This window comes from Bufo bufo, chromosome 3, assembly GCF_905171765.1.
Source record: "Bufo bufo chromosome 3, aBufBuf1.1, whole genome shotgun sequence".
In the NCBI taxonomy this organism is placed as follows: domain Eukaryota; kingdom Metazoa; phylum Chordata; class Amphibia; order Anura; family Bufonidae; genus Bufo; species Bufo bufo.
Window position 1 is genome coordinate 46859386 of NC_053391.1, and position 22554 is coordinate 46881939.

The 22554-nt window shown below is 44.4% G+C and overlaps 1 protein-coding gene across 6 annotated transcripts in view; it reads right to left on the reverse strand.

The window, feature by feature from the left end:
- Positions 1-22554, reverse strand: part of TIAM1 (TIAM Rac1 associated GEF 1) — a 323389-nt gene that overhangs the window by 96922 nt on the left and 203913 nt on the right. For 5 of the 6 annotated variants that reach the window (XM_040423178.1, XM_040423180.1, XM_040423181.1 and 2 more), the window contains one exon: positions 1156-1603. In XM_040423178.1, the coding sequence (XP_040279112.1) occupies positions 1156-1603 (448 nt within the window). Of the gene's footprint in view, positions 1-1155; positions 1604-6360; positions 6457-22554 lie in introns of those variants that run through there. The other variant, XM_040423183.1, reaches the window with a different exon arrangement.

Below are 22554 nucleotides of genomic sequence, written 5' to 3' on the forward strand. Positions count from 1 at the left end.
AATGGACACTAAAGCTCAGTAAGGTCATGTTCCCATCTGCATTGGCCACTTGCAGATCCCATCATTTTTGATGGGAGCAATAGGACACAGAACTACTGCTCTTGCCATAATAACAGACACCACTGGGGAGCCCTAAAGACCCCACAGTAAGTCAATATGGGACCCAGGGTCGCCACTGGTGTCCATCAGGTGATGGATCAGACACATATGTGAACAGAGCCTGAGTCTTAAAACAAACCGTGCTTGGTTACTATGGTATTATATATTTAGGTTGGAGGACCTGTAACTTTTAGATGGACAAGGCTATCTGCAATGTCTCATGTAGATGGGATGTTTTACAAGGGATAGGTTAAAGAAGTTTTCTGGGACTTAGAAAAATTGGAGGCCTGTCGGTAGCATAGGCAATCAATATCAGTTTGGGTGCGACTGTCGGCAATCCAGCCGATCAGCAGTTTGAAAGGGTTATGAACTTCTCGGCAAATGCCGCACCTATTTCATTCCTTACATTGCTCCGTGCAGCACAACGTCATACTGTTACTTTCCGCTGTAACTGATAAACAATGAAGGAGATGAGGGGCCTGCAAAGGGCAGTACTAAGAGTAAGACCTCCACAGAATAAGGCTACTTTCACACTAGCGTTAATATTTTACGGTATTGAGATCCGTCACATCACAGGGTCTCAATAGTGGAAAACAATGCGTCAGTTTTGTCCCCATTCATTGTCAATTTGGACAAAACGTAACTGAACAGAGAACAGAATGCTCCAAAATGCCTTCTGTTCCGTTCTTATACCAGCGAGCATGCTGCAGTTTGATTTCCGTCCTAGGATGCGGAGCAAGACGGATCCGTCATGACCCACAATACAAGTCAATGGGAACGGATCAGTTTTCTCTGACACAATAGAAAACGGATCCGTCCTCCGTTGACTTTCAATGGAGTTCATGACTGAACCGCCTTGGGTTTGTTAAAGATAACACAACCGGATCCGTTCATAACAGATGCAGACGATTGTATTATCAGTAACGGAGGCGTTTTTGCTGAACCCTGCCGGAAAGAACGCTAGTGTGAGAGTAGCCTAAAACTGATGGTAAATTCCAAAGATAGGCAATCAATTTTAACGGAACCCCTTTGGGTGTTAGGGTTCTTTCATCTAACCTTTTAAAGAGACCCAATAATGCTTCCACTTCCTCCGGGTGGCAGACTCCACCTTCTTATTTTTCTTGTGCACCAGGAAGTTCTTCACGGCCAGCGCCCCAGCTTTCCGCACGGTTCCTTGGGCGGCGGTCAGGAGAATGTCAGACTGGCCTGGGGAGCTTAAAGTGCCGCTGCTTTGCTCGTCGCTCATTGCTGAACTGGCCTCTTCCAAGTTCTCCCTTTTGGAGCTGCTCATCTCCAGCTCTCGACGGAAGTTCTCATAGACTCCTTGGCGGAGGGCATCTCCTGAGCTGCTGCCGCTGTCACTTCCGATAAAGGCTCGGCTTGTGGTGGGCGAGTAACTGGACGTGGTGGCATTAGAGCGACGCGACGTAAAGTCCGTGTCAGCGGTGGTTGCATCGATGCCGCTGTCTGTAAACTCGCTCCCTTCACCGCCGGTGTTGACATCCTACAAAATACAACAAATTATTGTATAAGTCGCTTTATCACATAGGGACAAGGTCATAAACTTATTAGACTCCGATTCACAAGGATATCACCCAAAATGAACAGTATATATCTTGTTCTGACAATCCGTATAGAGGTTGGACAGTCCAATTTTCTTAGAACCACCTCTAAAATAAGCTGCTCTCAGGGTATTTCATGGCAGAAGCTTTGAGCGACCAACTGAAATAAGGTATCAAGTATTACATTTTCCGCTAGCCTCACCACAGGGGAAGTTAAGCATTATATAGCAGCCACTGAAATGAATGGGAACCTGTCACCTTGTCAGGAAAAGCAAGTGGAAATTGGAAATACCAAGCATGAGCAACATTTATGATGTTCCAGCAATGAAGTGTACAAGATAGTGGAATGTCAATCAAAGCTGGATGGTCGGGCTTGTGGCGGTCGGACATGCGTGCTGCCGCTCCATTCATTTCTATGGGAGATCTGGAGATAGCCGAGTACAGCACTCCCCGGAACTCCTATAGAAATAAATCGAGTGGCAGCATTCATGCCTGACCGCCCCCACCATTCATTTCAGGAGGCTGCAGGTGGTACAAGGCCCCTGTTCTTGTGATTAATGGGGGTACCAAAGGTAGGACCCCCATCAATATCTGATCCCCTCTCCTGTGAATACAGGATAGCTTAAAGGCTATGTACACCTTTGGTACCAATTTCTTTTTTATTATTGCATTGTACTCATTTTGAGCTAAAAATCATTTTTTAAATAGGTCTTTATTAAAAAATATGGAGCTCTTTTTTCTGTACAGAGCCGACATGCTCCAGTAGCACCCTTTGGATTTTGTGTCTTTTCCATCAGACCAGGAGCAGACAGGCTCCTTATCTCTGCTCTCTGACCTTATAAACAAACACTCATTAAAGCTCAGTTCTTATCTTACTGATAAGAATGTGGATTAAATAAGTGTTTACGACCTCTCAGTAGTTTAGGGATGAGGTTTATTGCACAAAGTGAAAGTACCAGTCACACAGCTAGAAAAACAGTTAAAGGGAACCTGTCACCGGGATTTTGTGTATAGAGCTGAGGACATGGGTTGCTAGATGGCTGCTAGCACGTCCGCAATATCCAGTCCCCATAGCTCTGTGTGCTTTTATGGTGTAAAAAAAAACGATTTGATACAAATGCAAATTAACCTGAGATGAGTCCTGTCCCTGACTCATCTCACATACAGGACTCATCTCAGGTTAATTTGCATATGTATCAAATCGTTTTTTTGACACAATAAAAGCACACAGAGCTATGGGGACTGGGTATTGCGGATGTTCTAGCGGCCATCTAGCAACCCATGTCCTCAGCTCTATACACAAAATCCCGGTGACAGGTTCCCTTTAATCCTTTGTGACAGAACAGCTCAATATTTTTAATAAAGGCCAATTGAAAAAAATGATTAACATGCAATCATAAAAATAAAATAAAAATATTAAATAAAATTACCTCCGAAGGTGTACATAGCCTTTAATGTAAACTAGAATACATCCCTTCAAGGGTTTGTCTAGTTTAAAAAAATGACTTTCATATAAAAAATGACATCAAAAATATAGAGTTAATAAAGGGGGCTCCTCTGTTCAAGATCCTCATCTCTTGGGCAGAGCAGAGAACAGGTAGAAATAGCACCCCTCGCTCTGGAGGACCAGTCCTTTCCTGCATTACACAGAAACCTGTTGATTCAAATGGACACTGTGCAATCCCTAATTTCTCCAGTGGTGGCACTGTAGGAAAACTGAACACCTGTTGCCAGGTCCCTATAGTTCTGAATGACTCATAAGGGAGTTTTTCCATCCAGGAATCTGGAAAAACTGGGAAAACACCACCTGAACAGAATAACTGCAACGTTATCATGTATGGAAAGTAAAGGAGAGGTAAATAATCATCAGGTCACGTCTCCTTTAAATCTTACCCATACTGATTATGCATTAGGTACAGAAAACATATTTCACAGGCGCTACTCGGTGACTGACAGGCATCATCTCCTGGCCTCTGGTATATTTTTCAGTGCCAGCCCCCTGCGGTGTGCATGGCGCCTTGGCAGCGAGTGGATTATTGTCACATCATGTATTTAATTATTCACTAAATGTAGATGGGGAATACGCAGACCGGCAGCAGCGCTGTGACGCCTGCAGCAACATCTGCAGCTAAACCGAGACCAGAGACTCTTCAGCGCCAATTCCTCGAGCCCAATATCGAGTCTGAAAATATAACTCATTGGCCTCCTATTCATTTTACGGAGGCGCCGAGCGGCTTACTCAGCATAAAGAAGAAGGAGCACCATTAATATCTCGACATATTAGAAAATGTCCTGCAGCTTTTAAATAAAGTATCGGATGATCATGGAAGAGGAATGGCACACGCGCAGGTTGTCTGCGTATAACTCAGGCACACAGCTGGACCCCGGCGCCCCGCTACTACTAACGCAGGCTTACGCGGTAATTAAAACGGTTTGTTAAATGGAAACTGCTGTTGGGTCTTAGAAGTTGAATTGAAGTCGCTACCTTTGGGTAAATCTTACTTAAAGGGAACCTGTCACCGGGATTTTGTGTATAGAGCTGAGGAAATGGGTTGCTAGATGGCCGCTAGCACATCCGCAATACCCAGTCCCCATAGCTCTGTGTGCTTTTATTGTGTAAAAAAAAAACGATTTGATACATATGCAAATTAACCTGAGATGAGTCCTGTACGTGAGATGAGTCAGGGACAGGACTCATCTCAGGGTAATTTGCATATGTATCAAATCGTTTTTTTTACACAATAAAAGCACACAGAGCTATGGGGACTGGGTATTGCGGATGTGCTAACGGCCATCTAGCAACCCATGTCCTCAGCTCTATACACAAAATCCCAGTGACAGGTTCCCTTTAATGATTATTTCCGGGTTCTTCTCCATTATTACACCGCTATGTTCTTAGAATTAGACTTGGCTACTAATAGTATGAAACCTACTGTCTCCGAAGAGTCTCAGCCTGCTGCTCGGATGGTTTGGATTGTCTGCTGTGTAGAAGAACAAGCCCACCACAAGGATACATATTTTTTTTTTAAAGTGGCGCGAAAGAGGCCTGACAGTGCAACAAGAACAAACTCAGCACTGCTACATCTGTAGAAGGACACATACCACTGTAATAGGTGGAGAGTGATGACACAATATCTCCCGCGAAGGGACATTGAGCTACACCGGCCAAATCGATGCTGCGCTTTGGGTAGGTTCACACCTCTGATAAAGGGGTTCTCCAGCAATTGATAACGATGAACTATCCTCACGATAGGTCATCATTATCACATCAGCGGGGGTACAAGTCCCGGCACCCCCGACAATCTGCTGTTTCAGGGAACTACTGCACTGACCGTAGCTCTGGTGAGCATAGCTGGCTACCGGCAGCTTTCTAAGCACAGCGCCGTACACTATAGAGTGGCTGTGCTTGGTATTGCAGCTCAGCCCCATTTACACCAATGGGGCTGAGCTGCAAGTAGGCCACGTGACCGATGTATGGCGACATCACAAGGCCTAGGAAGAGGCCGCGGGGCTCACGGACCACCTGACCTCTTCCAACAGCTGAGCGGCAGGGGGTCCTGGGTGTCGGACTCCGCCGATAAAATATTGATAACCTATCCAGAGAATAGGTCATGAAAGGTAATACTCGGAGAACCCCTTTAACTGATCCAACAGTTTGTTGAAGTTCACCAGATCCAGCCACGGACAAGAAGCACCGCATGAAATATTTTTTGATCAGCCTAAGTCCTTATGCACACAACCGTGGTGTGTTTTGCGGTCCGCAAATCGCAGATCCGCAAAACACGGATGGCGTCCGTGCGCGTTCCGCAATTTGCGGAACGGCACGGACAGCCTTCAATATAAATGCCTATTCTTGTCTGCGAAGCGCGGACAAGAATAGGACATGTTATATTTTTTTAGCGGGGCCACGGAACGGAGCAACGGATGCGGACAGCACACAGAGTGCGGTCAGAATCTTTTGCGGCCCCATTGAAGATAATGGCGGCTCGAATGCAGACCCAAACAACGGCCGTGTGCATGAGGCCCAAAGCTGGCATTTTGCCGGAAAGCAGACGGATCCCCGCAGCATCCTACTACAGTCAATTGGGCCCGGTGGTGAACGGCAGTGTCTGGCTAGGCCGGATCCGGTGAACTCTGGCAGGCTGCCGGATCGGTTACACAGAGGTGTGAATCAGCAAACTTGTCAGATTTGAAACGCAGGACTCCAGGAAAGCTGGGTGATGACTGACAGGATGGTCACACTGCCGTCCCAGAGAAAAAGGGGTCTCTGGCACATACAAACTACTTATGTCAAAGAAACTGATGGGACTACATTTTGACCTGACCCGTCCCCTCTACTGACACTTCGAATTTATTAACTACTTACATTCCCCATGTAATAACAATTCAGGAGCGTCTGTTCTTACGACTCCATAATATGCCGCTCCTCTGCTATTCCTACAGGAAGTCTATGAGGGTATTGCTAACAGTCAGCTCTAAGGGTCCATCTGGGTGTTACCATTTGATACTGGCAGCACTGACTGGATTGTGCACAACACACAGTAATAAGAACAGATGCTCCAGAAGGGTCATTACTTGGGGAATGACGTAGTCACTAAATATGTCAGGAGAGGTGACAGCTCCTCTTTAAGCTCAATCTTCCTTCAGGGTGAATGTCAGATATGACATATCTGTATGGCAAACAAAGGCCGGCTCTTACCTGCCCAGCATGAAATATGTGCCTTCCCGCAGCATCGCACGCAAGGGACCGTCCACAACACGCAGCGGCAGGAATCCACAAGCATCATGGGCAGGGAAGTCTGTTCTCGGCAGGAAAACACAGGCACGAGGCGAGCATAGAGCGGCTTATTTGCTACTTATACATTCATCCATCAATTCCTCAAGATCTCTGCTTGTAGTCAATGAATGGACTCATTCATTGACTACAAGCAGAGCAGAAAAAGTCCTAGTAATGTAAATGCTTTCCTTCCGCTGGCCATACCCATAAGCCCATGTTCGCACACTGAGGATCCTGACAGATCGGCAACCATTCCCTCCTCCAACCACTTGCTGCTGTGAAAACCCAATTCAGATGAACGTATTCTCAGCCATGTTTCTGCCAGAAACCTGCCATATGTGAATATGCCTTTATAGTAGCGTTGGCAGAGCCGTGTGCCCCTGTGTGATCCTTTCATGACCAGGAAAAGATCCTATAAATGTCAGCGTAGAAGGTTCCCATTCAGTGAGTGGAAGCAGAGATCTTGAAAACAATAAATGATACATTTAGAAAGCCATCACCATTTTGTGCGACTATCATACATTGTTCCCGACAACCATCTGCCAAAAAAGTGATCTGTCATGGATTGTCGGCCACGTATGGCATGATGAACGGATCCGGCTGTTCACAATCGTATCTGTATGGTCAGCTTAAAGGGGTTGTCTCATCTGACACAATGGGGGAATTTTGCTAGGATATGCCCCCATTGTCTGATAGGTGCGGGTCCCACACCTATCTCCTAAACGGAGCCCCGAGAGTGATGGAGGGCGCACTGCGCATGCTCAGCCGCCCTCCATTCATTTCTATGGGGCGGTTTCTGTCAAGCCCATAGAAGTCAAACGGAGCGGTGGCCATTCACTTCCATGGGGAGAGCTCTTGGTGGTGGCCGGACTGCAGTCTTCCAGCCACCACTTTCAGGGCTCCGTTCTAGATACAGGTGTGGGTTCAAGCGGTGGGACCTGCACCTCTACGACAATGGGGGCATATCCTAGCGGTATTCCCCTATTGTCTCAGATGACAACCCTTTTAACTTAAGCCAACAATAAGATGATCACAGGAGGTCTTAAAGGGGTTGTCCCACAAAAAATATTCTACAGTTTTCAAACCAGCACTTGGATCTGAATAATTTTGTAATTGCATGTAATTAAAAATGTTGCATAGCCACTGAGCTATTAAATAAAATCAATCTGTACAGCGCCACCTGCTGTTTGTTATTTTTCTAAATTCTGTGTCCTGCTCACCGAGGTTGACATCCATGCTTAAGTTCTAACCTTCAACCGCCACCAGCTGCAGCAGAAAGGACATGCCCCCTGGCAACTTGAAATAAATCTGGGATAGCAATTACAGCAGTGAATGTGGAGATCTCTGGATCCATGTGAGGTACAGGGCTGGTTCTAAATTTGCCATAAAGAGACTGCCATGTGCTATATGTTGTCGGATTTTCATATTTTTTAGATTACTCATGGGATAACCCCTTTAAACCCGAGATCGCCATTGATTACCAGGTATGTCTTTTCTCTACAGCGCCACTGCAGGAGAAAGGAATAACTACATGGTTCTTATTGGAATCAATAGGCTGTCCATGTAAGGCACAGACATGCTGGGTCCTCCAGAGACGCTTTGCTGATCAGGGAACCACGGGGGGGGCCCCTTCCCCCTAGGAACTCAATTTCACTATGAACAGGGAATACCTTATTATTTATCCTGCGCTAAAGACGGGGTAATCTGTACACAGGGTACATGCGAAGTCCAGCAGAAAAAAGGAGAGTGGTGCATTTTCATGGGGCGAGAGGGATTAGGAACTTCAAAAAGGGGATTATGCAAATTGTCAAGAGACGCTGAATCTATCTCGGCAAATCTGGAGGAATCCTTAAAGACTCATCTGAGGGACCTTAATTACTCCGACTGCTCTATCTGACCACCACTTTTATGAGCTTGTTTAACCCTAGTCACTCAAACAGATCTGGCTCATGGGGATTCACGCAAGGACGTCACTGTCGGGTCTACGGATCACAGTTGAGAATCCAGATCTTCCAAGGAAAATAGGGAAAATGGAAAATTTTCAAAAAGATAAGTGTACTAGCCAAAAAGGGTAAATCATATGGACTATGTAAATTTTAATTAAAGGGTTAATCCATCACAGACTTCCAGAATGTTGCAGAACTATGTCAAAAAGCTGCAACAAAAGCATCGGATATTAGTGGATTTAGGCTACTTTCACACTAGTTTTTTTTGCGGATCTGCAAAAATGCTTCCGTTACAATAATACAACCGCATGCATCCGTCATGAACGGATCCGGTTGTATTATGTCTTCTATACACATGACGGATCAGTCTTGAACACCATTAAAAGTCAATGGGAGACGGCTCAGTTTTCTATTGTGCCGGATCGGTCCCCATTGACTTACATTGTGTGCCAGGACTAATCCGTTTGGCTCCGCTTCGAATGGTGACTGAACAGAGGCAAACTGATGCATTCTGAGCGGATCCTTCTCCATTCAGGGTGTATTAGGGCAAAACTGATCCGATTGGGATCTCACAAAAGGAAAGCCAAAATGCTAGTGTGAAAGAACCCTTAGATGGGGGGTGCTGTAGCACTGTAGTCTATGGAAAGGATCTGCTGTTTGCAAAGTGGTGGCATCGCAAGTCAAAGTTTGAGTTCAGCGACAAAGAAATGAAGGACCATCTAATGGTCATAAAGGTTGTGGATTATAAAATAAATCATGTTCCTTCAAGAAAGGACCATCTGCTGGACACTATCATCATGTGTTGATATAAGAGAATCCCTAAACAAAGATGACATCTGGGGAATCTCCGGAGGTGACAACCTCCAAAGCCTTTTACCATATTATCAACACACAACATGATAACCAGATGGCACCGACAGTCTTACAGCAGCAGAAGCAGCATATGGGAGGCAATAACTACCAGCAACCATCCAAGATCAGATACGGGTCCAGTTAATATACTTCTCTACGAAGATAGCTTTAAAGGGGTTGCCCTGGCAAACTCTTTACCCGGTCTGAAATTGGGTATGGAGTGAACGAGCATAGCACTGGGTGGTCTGCCACCCAGCAAGTATCATGCACAGATCTCATTAAGTAGTGTATGTCAAGAAGGTTGTGTAAGTGCCTGTATGTCTGATGTCAGATTAGGCAGGAGAGCATGCCTGGACAACCATTCTAAGATGGCAATATACCTCAGTCAGCCAAACAGCGACAGCGTTTCCTCTCGACTTCCACCCCTCGTGTTAGGCTTGCTGAAACCCAACGTGCCCGTTTCTTCCCCAATGTGTAGGCCAACACTGGTTTAATGCCTAAATCGAAGACCGGGGAGAACTTGCATATACATGAACATCCTAATCACTTTTGTTACGAGGTCCTCACAGTTGCCTCCTTGACTTGTCCATGACATGAAGGCGCACTGAGGTCAACAAAAGACCAATTTTGCAAACCAGGGAAGAGATTTTTTTGGTCACCAGTGTTCCCACCATACATATAACACATTTAGTCTAAAGTTGATCAAAATGGACAATTTGAACCAAAACGAAGTTTTGGCCAATCCACAACAGACCATTATAGTTTGAAAAGAAGTCGCCCGTGTTCATTATATTCGTCCGATAGTCAGACGAAAGAGCTTTTGTTCAGAGAAGGATCATTTATGAACAGAAGTTTGTTCTTTGAAAAAACATTCCCAGAAAGCTCTTTCACCCATTGCCCGGTTTCGTTGAACATGTATGGCCAGTCTGAACAAATATAATGGCCAATATGGGCTAAAATGTGTATTGCGTTGTCTGTGAAACAATTGATCACCAGATGCTGTTCAACCATCAAACTTCTGTCTAATGTGTATGGCCACCTGTAGGCTCACAGCAAACAACTCCCTATATCTCAGCTTCCTTTAACCCTTTGAGTGAGAGATCATAGGTGTAGGATAGGATACTGGGTGTCACATTTTAAGGGGAGAGAATGTTCCAAAAAGATTTCCTGACGCCTATCAAAGCTAAACTACCTGGAGAGTCACTTCTAGAAGTCATCTTGGCTTATATTCAGAAGTAGTGAAAAGGCCCAAAGTCCCTGTCAACACCATAAAAAATATATATAATTCATAAATCACACTGGATTTCTTGGAAATTCTTCGTATGCTTCTCATACATTCTCCCCCATTCGTGTGATCAGCTACTTGTAACGCTGCCTTTCAATATTAAGTCATTAACTTTCAAATTCTCTGTTATCAGTCATTAGGACTTTGTTTCGCTGAGGCTTATTCGTCACACAGGGAGCATCCGAGACACTAAGTAATAGTCTATTCAGATTAACATATGAAATGAAAGGATTTAGGACAGTAATGAATGGCTCTCATTTCCAAAAAAATTGGATGCATGTAATGATGCTGCCTTGATATTTGTTTAACCCCATTCATGAGCCCAGAAAGAATTATAAAAAAATAAATCCTTGTGTCTTATATTTAATTTGATCCTCTATGTGGGCAATGCTGGGTTAATTCCCTATGAAACCAATTTAGTTCCAATTACAGATGGAGCGTTTTTTGTTTTGTTTATGTTTTTTTTTGTTTTTTGTTTTTTGCAATGGGACAATGTTTCGGAGCTTCTCGGACTATGCTCCCCAAGAAAGGGTTAATATAGTTCTCGTTAATATAAAACCTGGAGACGAAAAGTGGTCTGCATGTATTCAGGCTGGAGCACAATAGCAGGAATCTATAATACATAATGCATTTCTTAGCTGAAGGAAGAAGATCACTTATGCATAGCCTTGGGTTCCATGGATTTATTACGCTCCATTTGTTCATCCTCACACCCCGCTCTCCAGGGAGCCTTTGTTACTTCCTAAACACAGACCGGAACCACAGCCTAGATTAATGTTACAGCTGCTGCGTATTATTCTGGGTTTTACGTATTTATGTAACTGGTTATACTGGTTTAGAAGAACTGATGAGCCACAATGTTGAGTAAGGTTCTCACCCTTTACCAAGACTTCGAAACGTCACGAAAATGTTCTTCAGCTTTCACGTAAATAATAACATGAAGGTGCCAAAAGACACTTCCTGGAGACTACTGTAAATACATGAGCGTCAAATACTGAATAGATCTCCTAGGTCTGGTCTTTAAAGGGCTTCTGTCACCCCACTAAAGTGATATTTTTTTTTTTTGGGCTAGTTAAATTAGTTATATTGCGATAGATGAAAATATAATGGTCTTACTTGCTTTGATCCAGCAGTTTCTTCCAAAAACGAAGTTTTATAATATGTAAATTCGGTCTCTACCAGCAAGTAGGGCGGCTACTTGCTGGTAGCTGCTGCAGAAAATCGCCCCCTCGTCGTGTTGATTGACAGGGCCAGCCGGGATCTCCTCCTCCGGCCAGCCCTGTCGGCATTTCAAAAATCGCGCGCCTGTGTTAATTCGGCGCAGGCGCTCTGAGATGAGGAGGCTCGTCTCCTCAGCACTCCCTCAGTGCGCCTGCGCCGATGACGTCTTCTATTTCAGTGATGTCATCGGCGCAGGCGCACTGAGGGAGTTCTGAGGAGACGAGCCTCCTCATCTCAGAGCGCCTGCGCCGAATGAACACAGGCGCGCGATTTTTGAAATGCCGACAGGGCTGGCCGGAGGAGAAGATCCCGGCTGGCCCTGTCAATCAACACGACGAGGGGGCGGTTTTCTGCAGCAGCTTCCAGCAAGTAGCCGCCCTACTTGCTGGTAGAGACCGAATTTACATATTATAAAACTTCGTTTTTGGAAGAAACTGCTGGATCAAAGTAAGTAACACCATTATATTTTCATATATCGCAATATAACTAATTTAACTAGCCCAAAAAAAAAATATCACTTTAGTGGGGTGACAGAAGCCCTTTAAGGTGTCAACACATCCACATAGCCTCCCATTGTGTCACCACCAAGATATGATGCAATACTACATCACAGCCCATGTTTGGCCCTTTGCTGGGTCCATGCCTAGCACTGAGGCAAAATGTAGGAAATAAACTTTTGACTGACCCCCCCCCTGCCAAATGTTGTACAGGTGTCAACCCCTGAAACCATGTCCACTAAAAATAAAAAATAAAAAAAAACAGGAAGTGTGAAAGGTTCTGTACTCAAGGATCCAACTGTTGGTTATGGCTACCGGACTACTTCCACCGTTTTGCTTTTGTTGATCCAAAAACTGATTAGAGGTCAATGGAGACCATGCAAGATTACACAATGATACACTACTTCCATTGACTTCTAAAGGTTAACACAACCATGCTGCACAACGAAGACATAACATCCAGGCACCGACCATCTATGGTGCCAGCAGATGAGGGGAGCAGGGTTGTAATACATCTATGTACCTTTATATAGACGATGCAGTTAACCAGGACGTGCTGTGAAACATCACAGAACTTCAGAAAATCAAAGTGAATAGCTCCAAATGCCAGGCTTAGGGTTTTAGATCTTGGAAACAACATAAAAATCATTTGGCGCACATGACTGAGACAACCAGGCTACCACCTAAAGTGCTCAGGAATTACAATAAGAAGACCCAGAGCAGACTGCACAGAACCTTTTGATGTTTATGGTCTTGACGTACAATACATGGTGGGAAAACTTTAGAGATAGGCCCCCCTACCTGTGAACATCTGTGAATGTTCATATGAGGAAGCAGAACTCACCACAAGACTAAGCTGCCACCAAACCTTCAAGGGTTGATACCCTACAAGTTAGGGATGACTGTAATTGGTGGAAGCCATTACGTTTTCAGGCTAAAATGATTATAAGTGGATAGGGATTATTTGCTACATCAACAGTTTAAGGTACACTTTACCCAGCAATGTCAGGGGATATCATGCCCTTTGACTTAATATGAGGGTCAACATTGCATTGTAGGGCTTCCAAAATCTGACCTGACAAGCAACTGTTGTGGAGACTTTTGGCCGACCTCTCTCAGCAGGACTTAAAAAGGGCTTGCACAGAGAGTTAGAAAGCACCACATCTCTCTACGGGTTGTTCGTGGTACAGTAACTCTGCTCCATTCCTCCAGTGGAGCTGAACTTTGATACCAGGTGCAACCAATAGGCAGATTTGGTGCTGCCTTTGATAGAAAGCAGCCATGTTTTTTTCTGATTCTGAACAACCCATTTAAACCATGTATCTACCTATATCAGAAAAAGACAAGCAAAATCTGACAGCACCCTAACAACTCCACCCTGCAGCCTCCCTGATCAGCACCTCCAGAGGTGCGGGTAACCACGGGGTGTGGTGCTGTGGTCTCAGATCCGCTTTTCATTTCCGGAGAATGTGTAAACACATAAGAAAACAAGATCTATAACCAGTCGCCCTCAAATGTACCCGAGTTACACCACTGAGCTCTCCAGACTCAGCAGCGACTAAATAATTAGATTTAATTAGAGGGATTTCCCTCTAAAGTCACCAGTAAACCTACGACCTCGAATTCGCTCTTTTCTTTCAGGTTTCTATAAATACGGTTAAGAAATATGGATGCCTAAAAAGCTTCCTTAGAGGTTGCTGCCCTGCTGTCCTCTACTCCAGAATGGAAAACCTGCCTAATGATGTAGTGACACAAACCAAACCTGAAGGTGGCAGGAAAGTTGGGTGACAACACCTAAAATGGCATCACTTTGGCTTGTCACATCCTGAGGTAAATGCTTAGCCTGGCATGTGCCCTGCACGAAGTCAGAGGGTGCCCTACGGAATACGAAAATTATTTTTATTTATTTATAAGATATCATCATCATGAGAACCCAGGACGTGAAGTCCCACAACGGCCTCACAAACAGGTGTGGAAATGTCACCCAGCAGAAGATGTGGGCCCAGCAGGGTGGTAGTATATCTTCTGTTATTTGTTACCGGTTTACTTCACCTTTTCTCAATAGACCCGTCATTACGCAAGGCCGTACACAGATTATATTCTATAGTAAGGGGATGTCCCACCAGGACAGCCCTGTCCTGTCCATATATACTATTAGGACATATGGACGTTAACTGTATGAGCCACCACCTAGCAGATGATCTTGCTTTGACAGACTCCATATATTACAACATGCTATAGGGAGAGATGTATCAAACCTGGTGTAAAGTAAGACTGGCTTAATTGCCCATAGCAACCAATCAGATTGTTCCTATCATTTTCCAAAGGAGCTCTGAAAAATTAAAGGTGGAATCTGATTGGTTGCTATGGACAACTAAGCCAGTTCTACTTTACACCAGTTTTGATAAATCTCCTCCTAGGTTTTTAACCACTGATCAATATGGTCGCACGCCACAACATCCCACAGAAAGCTGGTAAGTTATGGTCTCAGGCCTCTTTCATACGTCAGTGTTTGGTCAGGGATTTTCATCAATGATTGTGAGCCAAAACCTAGTGCGGAACAAAAACAGAGAACAGGCGCAAATCTTTTCATTATACCGTATCTCTTTGGGGGCTCCACTGCTGGTTTTGGCTCACAATCACTGATGGAACTCACTGATGAAATACCGGTGTGTGAAAGAGGCCTAACTATGTGAAAGAGGCCTAACTATTTAAACAATTTTGAAAAATTAGGCCCGATACACAAAAAAAGGTCAATCAAATTATAAGACCATTTTACAGAGGCTGATGTTCAGGAACAAATATTTAGCAGAAATTTTCATTCGGACGATCGTTGGCCGGGCTAACACTCCACCGATCAGCCGACACTTTAGACTACGGTACTTTCACACTCTCGGCAAAGCTAATCCGGCAGAGAACAGCCTGTCTGGGTTCTCCAGCTCCGGCATAGCCACACGGTGTGGTGTACCCGATGGACCGCGTTGACTATAATGGTATCCGGATAGACAAAAATCATTTTGCAGGCAACAGTTTTTGTCCGGCTGAATCCTAACATTTAAGGCAGGGAGTAACCGGGTCCCATTATAGTCAATGGCGTCTGCCGGGCACGCAGCCCTATCCCGCTACACCGGATCAGCTTTGCTGTGAACGAGAAAGTAGCCTTATTGGATATTTTAACCCCTTAGTGACCAGTGATGGCCAGTTCGACCTGACAAGTCCGGCAAAGCGCAGGTAAGTCCTTAGCCGTGCCTGTATCGGGAGCCGGTCTGAAATGCAATACGGTCTCCGGGAGCAGGCAGTTCCAAGAACAGCCCGATGTAGGCCCCCGGAGGCTGTTCTCGGAACTGCCTGATCCCGGAGACCGTATTTCATTTCAGACCGGCTCGCGCACAGGCACAGGTAAGGACTTACCTGCGCCTCGCCGGACCTGTCAGTTAAGATGGCAGATCGCATGTGTTCGCGGGCGAACACTGCGAACTGGCCATCTCTATTAGTGACCACCAGTACGCCTTTTTACTGACGTAAACAAAGTGGGTTTAAGCTACATAGCTGGTGTTAATCATTACATGTACCCAAAATGGTGCATTAAAAACTATAACTTGTCCTGCAAAAAATACGGCCTCATACAGGTACATTGATGAAAAAACAAAAAAGTTATAGCTCTTGGAATGCAATTTTGAAAAAATGTGCGTGGTGAAATGTGCAGGAGAAAAACCATTGACTTCTGTGGCTGCACATTTTTTGGACTGCCATCAGTGCAATACTACTAGTTTGAAAATTGTTGGACTGGGATGGCTACGTAACAACTTGAGGGGGATCTCTACCACCCCACAGCTCCTTCGTCTTGAATCCAGATGGATCTTGGACCTCGATTCCTTGGCACCAAATGGGATGAATGAAGAATTCACTTTCACAGGTTTTTATGGGCAATTCAGTTTTTGTATATTATCACATTTATTATTACATGTAGTTTCTCACACACTTTTTTTTACTCATATTTATTCACATTATATTTACGGTATATATAATTTTTTTTCCTCCTCTTTCTCATGTTTTTTGTTTATGTTTTCTTCTCTTCGTATTCGCAGGTACACGGTTTGCACACCATTCTACCCTCCACGATCCACTTTTCTCACTATATAATGGATTCACTGGAGCCTCTTCCACATACCCGATTGCTCTGGTCTACGGCTGTTTTCCACATATTATATACAAATTAAAGCATTTTAATATTATATTTCATATATTTCTCTTTTTTTTCCCTCTATCTTCTTTTTGGTGTTTACTCCTGGCGTCCCAGGGTCTTTTCCACGTAGTATCTTTATGTATGAATTTTAGGGTATTTTTTATGGTATTTTCTATGGTGGTATAAGAATCAAAACATATAATTCATTATTTGCACACTGATAATATGGATTTATAAGTTATTATTTATAGTATTTATTGGCCAATAAATCACAGTATAGAATATTATTTTTCCTTTATAATTTTCATTTTTTATATTTAACAGAATTATGAGTGAAATTGATTACATTAGTTGATACGGTGTTGAATTAATCATGTTTATTCATGATTGACGTATGTAAAACTCTTATTTATTATAAACGCTTCTTTTATCTTTTTCTATTATCCCTCTAAGGTCTTGCGCTTTCGGTCATTTTGGGCGCGTTCCATGGTGAGCGCATGCACATTTTAGGATTATTCATGTCCGTTTCATTATTTGGTATAACTTATATCAGCTTCACCAATGTTTGTATTGTATTATTTCAAAGTGCAATTACGCTCCGGATGGAACGCATGTGCGTTCCATTTGGGAAATGTGCATTTCCTGTTTGTGTTCACATGCTTCATGACATTTCCAGTTTGCGGCCATCTTTCGCAGGCCGCGCGCACGGCCTGGGACGCCACGAGCACACCACTGTTTCTCCTTCATAGCGATACGTGTGGGGGGCGTTGTTCCATTGACTCAGGTCCACCCTTATAGTCCGAGCTTTATACCTTAGTACTTCACTCTTCTTAGGTATCATCTTATGTTATTTGATGCTACATTATTATTTATTCATTGTTGATTCTTTATTTGACATTGCACTGTATTTTATACAATGTATTTTATTGTGTCTCGGACTATACATGTTGTGTCCTTAATTAGTGGACTCTGGTGGACGCTGTGTTTGTGTTTGGTTTCATTTTTACCAGCACAGTTTATTGTATACAATTTTTTTAAATTGTCTGTATGTCTATGTCGTCTAATAAATGGCTTTATTGATTTTACACTTTATGGATGTGCACATTATTACGGTTCTCTGGGCCGTGTGGCTTTTTTTGGGTGTTCTAGTATCATATTTGAACAGTTAGTGCACTCCTTTTCATTTGTAGTGTGCCCCCTACATTTACTGTTATGGTCACTAATCATGGGCAAACTGTATAGTGGACAACTGATTGTATCAACGATTGATTGTTTGTCCAGCTGCAGTTTGAACTACATTCCTGTAGTTGTTTTGTGGTCTAATTTATCAAAACCGTTTACACAGCGGATTTCGCGAAGGTAAAACCCACTGCGTATTTAGAAACCGTCGTTTTTCAAATCGGAAAGCCACAGACACCCATCGAGGCTTCCAGAGGTGTCTGCCCAGATACCGTTCCAAGAAAGGACATGCCCTAACTGGGAGCTCAACCTCCCAGTGAAAACAATGCAGAATCCGTGCCGAAATTCTGGCTTCAAAAGTCGCTACGAGAAGGGGGGCCATGAGCAAGACCGTTGCCCACAACAACAAATAAGGGCCTGGCTTTCATTTTTGGTTGCCTATGGGAGCTTTTATATGTTTTTTTAATTTTTTGATAATATACTACATTTATGTGCCCGTCAGTCATATTTCACTTCCTCACAGCCGTATAAGCCAGGTGGTAATCAGTCGATGGGTGGTCATGGTCATTGATGAGTCAACCCCTTTAACATCAACCAGTCTCATAAGCTGTTTTTGGGAGGGTGATTTTAAAAATACCAGAAGAAACACAGAGAATATACAAACTCGTGACCCCAGTGCTGCAACGCAATATCGCTTGCCACTTAGCCACCAAGACAGGACCTCTCTAGTGGGACTACAAGTCTCAGCATAAATTAGAAGCTTGCATTGATGCGATTAGAATACTGCGCACAGAGAATGCTCGTATGAATGGTTGCCTCTAATCCAGGTGCTGGCAGGTCACGTCGCAAGAATATTGTAGTATTATAGGAGAAGACATGTGTGACAATAGGCTGGTTGACTCTTCACGTGTACACAGAGAGGTCAGCGGAAGGCGAGGGGCAGACACACAATCCTAGTAAATATTTGCTTCTGCAAGGTACAATGCGGCGAGCATTACCCTATAGCTCCTCAGTCGCCGGCCTATGGAGACATCTATGAAAATTGGGGAAAAGAGACAGGGTACGAAGGACCACAGCATTTTTTGGCAACCTTTTTGACCGACTGTCCAATAATGGAATATGGCACGTGTGGTATATTGACTCATAAGGAGCCACTTCCAATAGGTGGCACTGGCGAGATGGTTCTTCTTGGGAGATACCTCTTGGCATATTCATTTCCCATGGTGTACTTCCGGCAAGTCCCCACACCCTGGAGTACTTCCGGCAAGTCCCCACACCCTGGAGTCCCCAGTTCCCAGTGTCTCTGGGAACTGAAAGGTTAACTCAGACACAGGATGCGCAGGGTTGATGGCCTGTTTTGTCTATGTTAACCATAGCTAACAGACAGATTGTAAAATATGTACTGGGACCTGCCACAGAGTTACAGGCCCAAAGCCTGAGGCTGCACTACTAAGAGATACTACTCATACTGTATAAACCTGGTAAGGAATTATCAGCAAGGCAACATCTCCATCATCACTGAAGAGAAATCACAAAAAGACATGAGAATATTTCAGTAGTGCAGCCTTAGGCATTCGGCCTGTAACTTCCAAGTAATCGTACACCATTATGTTAGATATTGATTTAAAAAATTATGTTTTTCAGTGTACATTAAAATAAACCCGCCTGCAACTGCCAGGACTGGACATAACTCTACCTGGCCATTTAACCCCTTCAATAGTGACCATGGCATCTAATCAGTGTCATATGCTATAAAAACAAAACCCTAAAAACACCTGCATATTCATAACTGCACGTCATTAGAAATTAAATACAGCTAGAGACTGAATCAGTAAGGCCCCTTTCACACGGCGAGATTTTCGCACGGGTGCAATGCGTGACGTGAACGCATTGCACCCGCACTGAATCCGGACCCATTCATTTCTATGGGGCTGTGCACATGAGCGGTGATTTTCACGCATCACTTGTGCGTTGCGTGAAAATCGCAGCATGCGCCTCTTTGTGCGTTTTTCACGTAACGCAGGCCCCAAAGAAAAAAATGGGGTTGCGAGAAAATCGCAAGCATCCGCAAGCAAGTGCGGATGCGGTGCGATTTTCACGCACGGTTGCTAGGTGACGATCGGGATGGGGACCCGATCTGTATTATTTTCCCTTATAATATGGTTATAAGGGAAAATAACAACATTCTGAATACAGAATGCATAGTACAATAAGGCTGGAGGGGTTAAAAAATAAATAAATAAATAAATACATTTAACTCACCCTAATCCACTTGTTCGTGAGGAATAGGACCTTTGATGACGTCACTACGTTCATCACATGGTCCGTCACATGATCTTTTACCATGGTGATGGATCATGTGATGGACCATGTGATGAGCGTAGTGACGTCATCAAAGGTCCTATTCCTCACAGAAGAAGACAGAAGAGATGCCGTCTGCGCAAACAAGTGGATTAAGGTGAGTTAAATTTTTATTTATTTTTTTAACCCCTCCAGCGCTATTGTACTATACATTCTGTATTCAGAATGCTATTATTTTCCCTTATAACCATGTTATAAGGGAAAATAATACAATCTGCACAACCTTGAACCCAAACCTGAACTTCTGTGAAGTTCGGGTCTGGGTACCATATTCAGTTTTATATCACACGCGTGCAAAACGCATTGCACACGCATGATAAAAACGGAACGCAAATCGTAGTCAAAACTGACTGCAATTGGGTACCTACTCGCGCGGGTTTGCCGCAATGCATCGGGACGCATCCGAACACGCTCGTCTGCAAGGGGCCTAAGGCTTCATGCACACGACCATATTTAGCATCTGAGTCCGATCTGCACTTTTTGGGGGGACTGCGCACGGAAGCATTGATTTCAATGCGTCTGAAAAAAACAAAACATCTGCCCATGTCATTGCCGTGCTGTCCACATCCGTATCACAAACTATAGAACATGAATAGTCATTTCTAGCAATGGGAGAGAGAAAAATGCGGATGGCACACAGAAGGTATCCGTATTTTGTGGATCTGTGGTTTGCAAACCGCAATTCGGACACACTCATGTGCATGAGGCCTTAAAGAGGACCTTTCACCTGGAAAAACATTGTGAACTAAGTATGCTGACATGGAGAGCGGCGCCCGGGGATCTCACTGCACTTACTATTATCCCTGGGCGCCGCTCCGTTCTCCTGTTATGCCCTCCGGTATCTTCTCTCACTAAGTTATAGTAGGCGGTGTCTGCCCTTGTCCTGTGGGCGTCTCCTTCTCCTAGGCTGTAGTGCTGGCCAATCGCAGCGCAGAGCTCATAGTCTGGGAGAAAAAATCCTCCCAGGCTGTGAGCTGTGCGCTGCGATTGGCCAGCGCTACAGCCTAGGAGAAGGAGACGCCCAGCAGAACAAGGGCAGACACCGCCTACTATAACTTAGTGAGAGAAGATACCGGAGGGCATAACAGGAGAACGGAGCGGCGCCCAGGGATAATAGTAAGTGCAGTGAGATCCCCGGGCGCCGCTCTCCATGTCAGCATACTTAGTTCACAATGTTTTTCCAGGTGAAAGGTCCTCTTTAAATGTATTTATATAGCGCTACTATAACATTGCTGAGGTGGTCGCACATGCTCAGTGCCATCCCTAAACCGCCACCAGCTGTATCTACTGTTAGAAGTTGTGACAGGCTAATTTCAGATCAGCGTTGTCAACTGTATACGGACGGCATTAATTCCGAAGATGCAAGGTCCTGTAAAAGGAACAGCATTTCCTGCAGTGGAGACACTCCTCTTACAGGGAGAGCAGCAGTGGAACAGACACGCCTACTGAGCTCTGAAAGGAAGGGAGCTGCAGCAGAAAGGCCACTCCGCAAGCTGCGGCAGAAAGGCCACTCCGCAAGCTGCAGCAGAAAGGCCACTCCGCAAGCTGCAGCAGAAAGGCCACTCCGCAAGCTGCAGCAGAAAGGCCACTCCGCAAGCTGCAGCAGAAAGGCCACTCCGCAAGCTGCAGCAGAAAGGCCACTCCGCAAGCTGGAGATCTCTGGATCCATGTGAGGTACAGGGTTGGTTCTAGCCTTGTAAGAAAGATTGTCATCTACTATATGAGATAATTTTTTATCTTAATCATGGGTTAGGCTACTTTCACACTCCCGTTTGGTGCGGATCCGTCAAGGATCTGCACAGACGGATCCATTCAGATAATACAACCGCATGCATCCGTTCAGAACGGATCCGTTTGTATTATCTTTAACATTGCCAAGACAGATCCGTGTTGAACACCAGTGAAAGTCAATGGAGGACGGATCAGTTTTCTATTGTGTCAGATTGTGTCAGAGAAAACGGATCCGTCCCCATTGACTTACATTGTGTGCCAGGACGGATCTGTTTGGCTCAGTTTTATCAGACGGACACCAAAACGGAACGGAGGCAAACTGAGCGGATCCTTTTCCATTCAGAATGCATTAGGGCAAAACTGATCCGTTTTGGACCGCTTGCGATAGCCCTGAACAGATCTCACAAACAGAAAGCCAAAACGCCAATGTGAAAGTAGCCTTAAAAGGAAATAGTAATAAAAAAAAATTTAAAAAAATCTCAACACAACCATTTACCCAAATGTATAATGCAGGACTGGAGAGACCAAAACTCCATCGTCAAAGATCAGACAAAGCTACAGAGAACTTAAAGGGCTTCTGTCACCCCACTAAACAGTTTTTTTGTTTTTTGGTTACTTATAATCCCTATACTGCGATTTATGCATACATACTGTAATTAATCATTTTGGTTCAGCAGATTATGTTAAAAACGTACTTTTAAAATATGCAAATTACCTTGCAACCAGCAAGTAGGGTGGCTACTTGCTGGTAGCAGCCGCATCCTCCTATCCTAAAGACGCCCCCTCCGCATGCTGATTGACAGGGCCAGCGGACGGGATCGTCCTCTGGCTGGTCCTGTCTGCTATCAAGATCTCGTG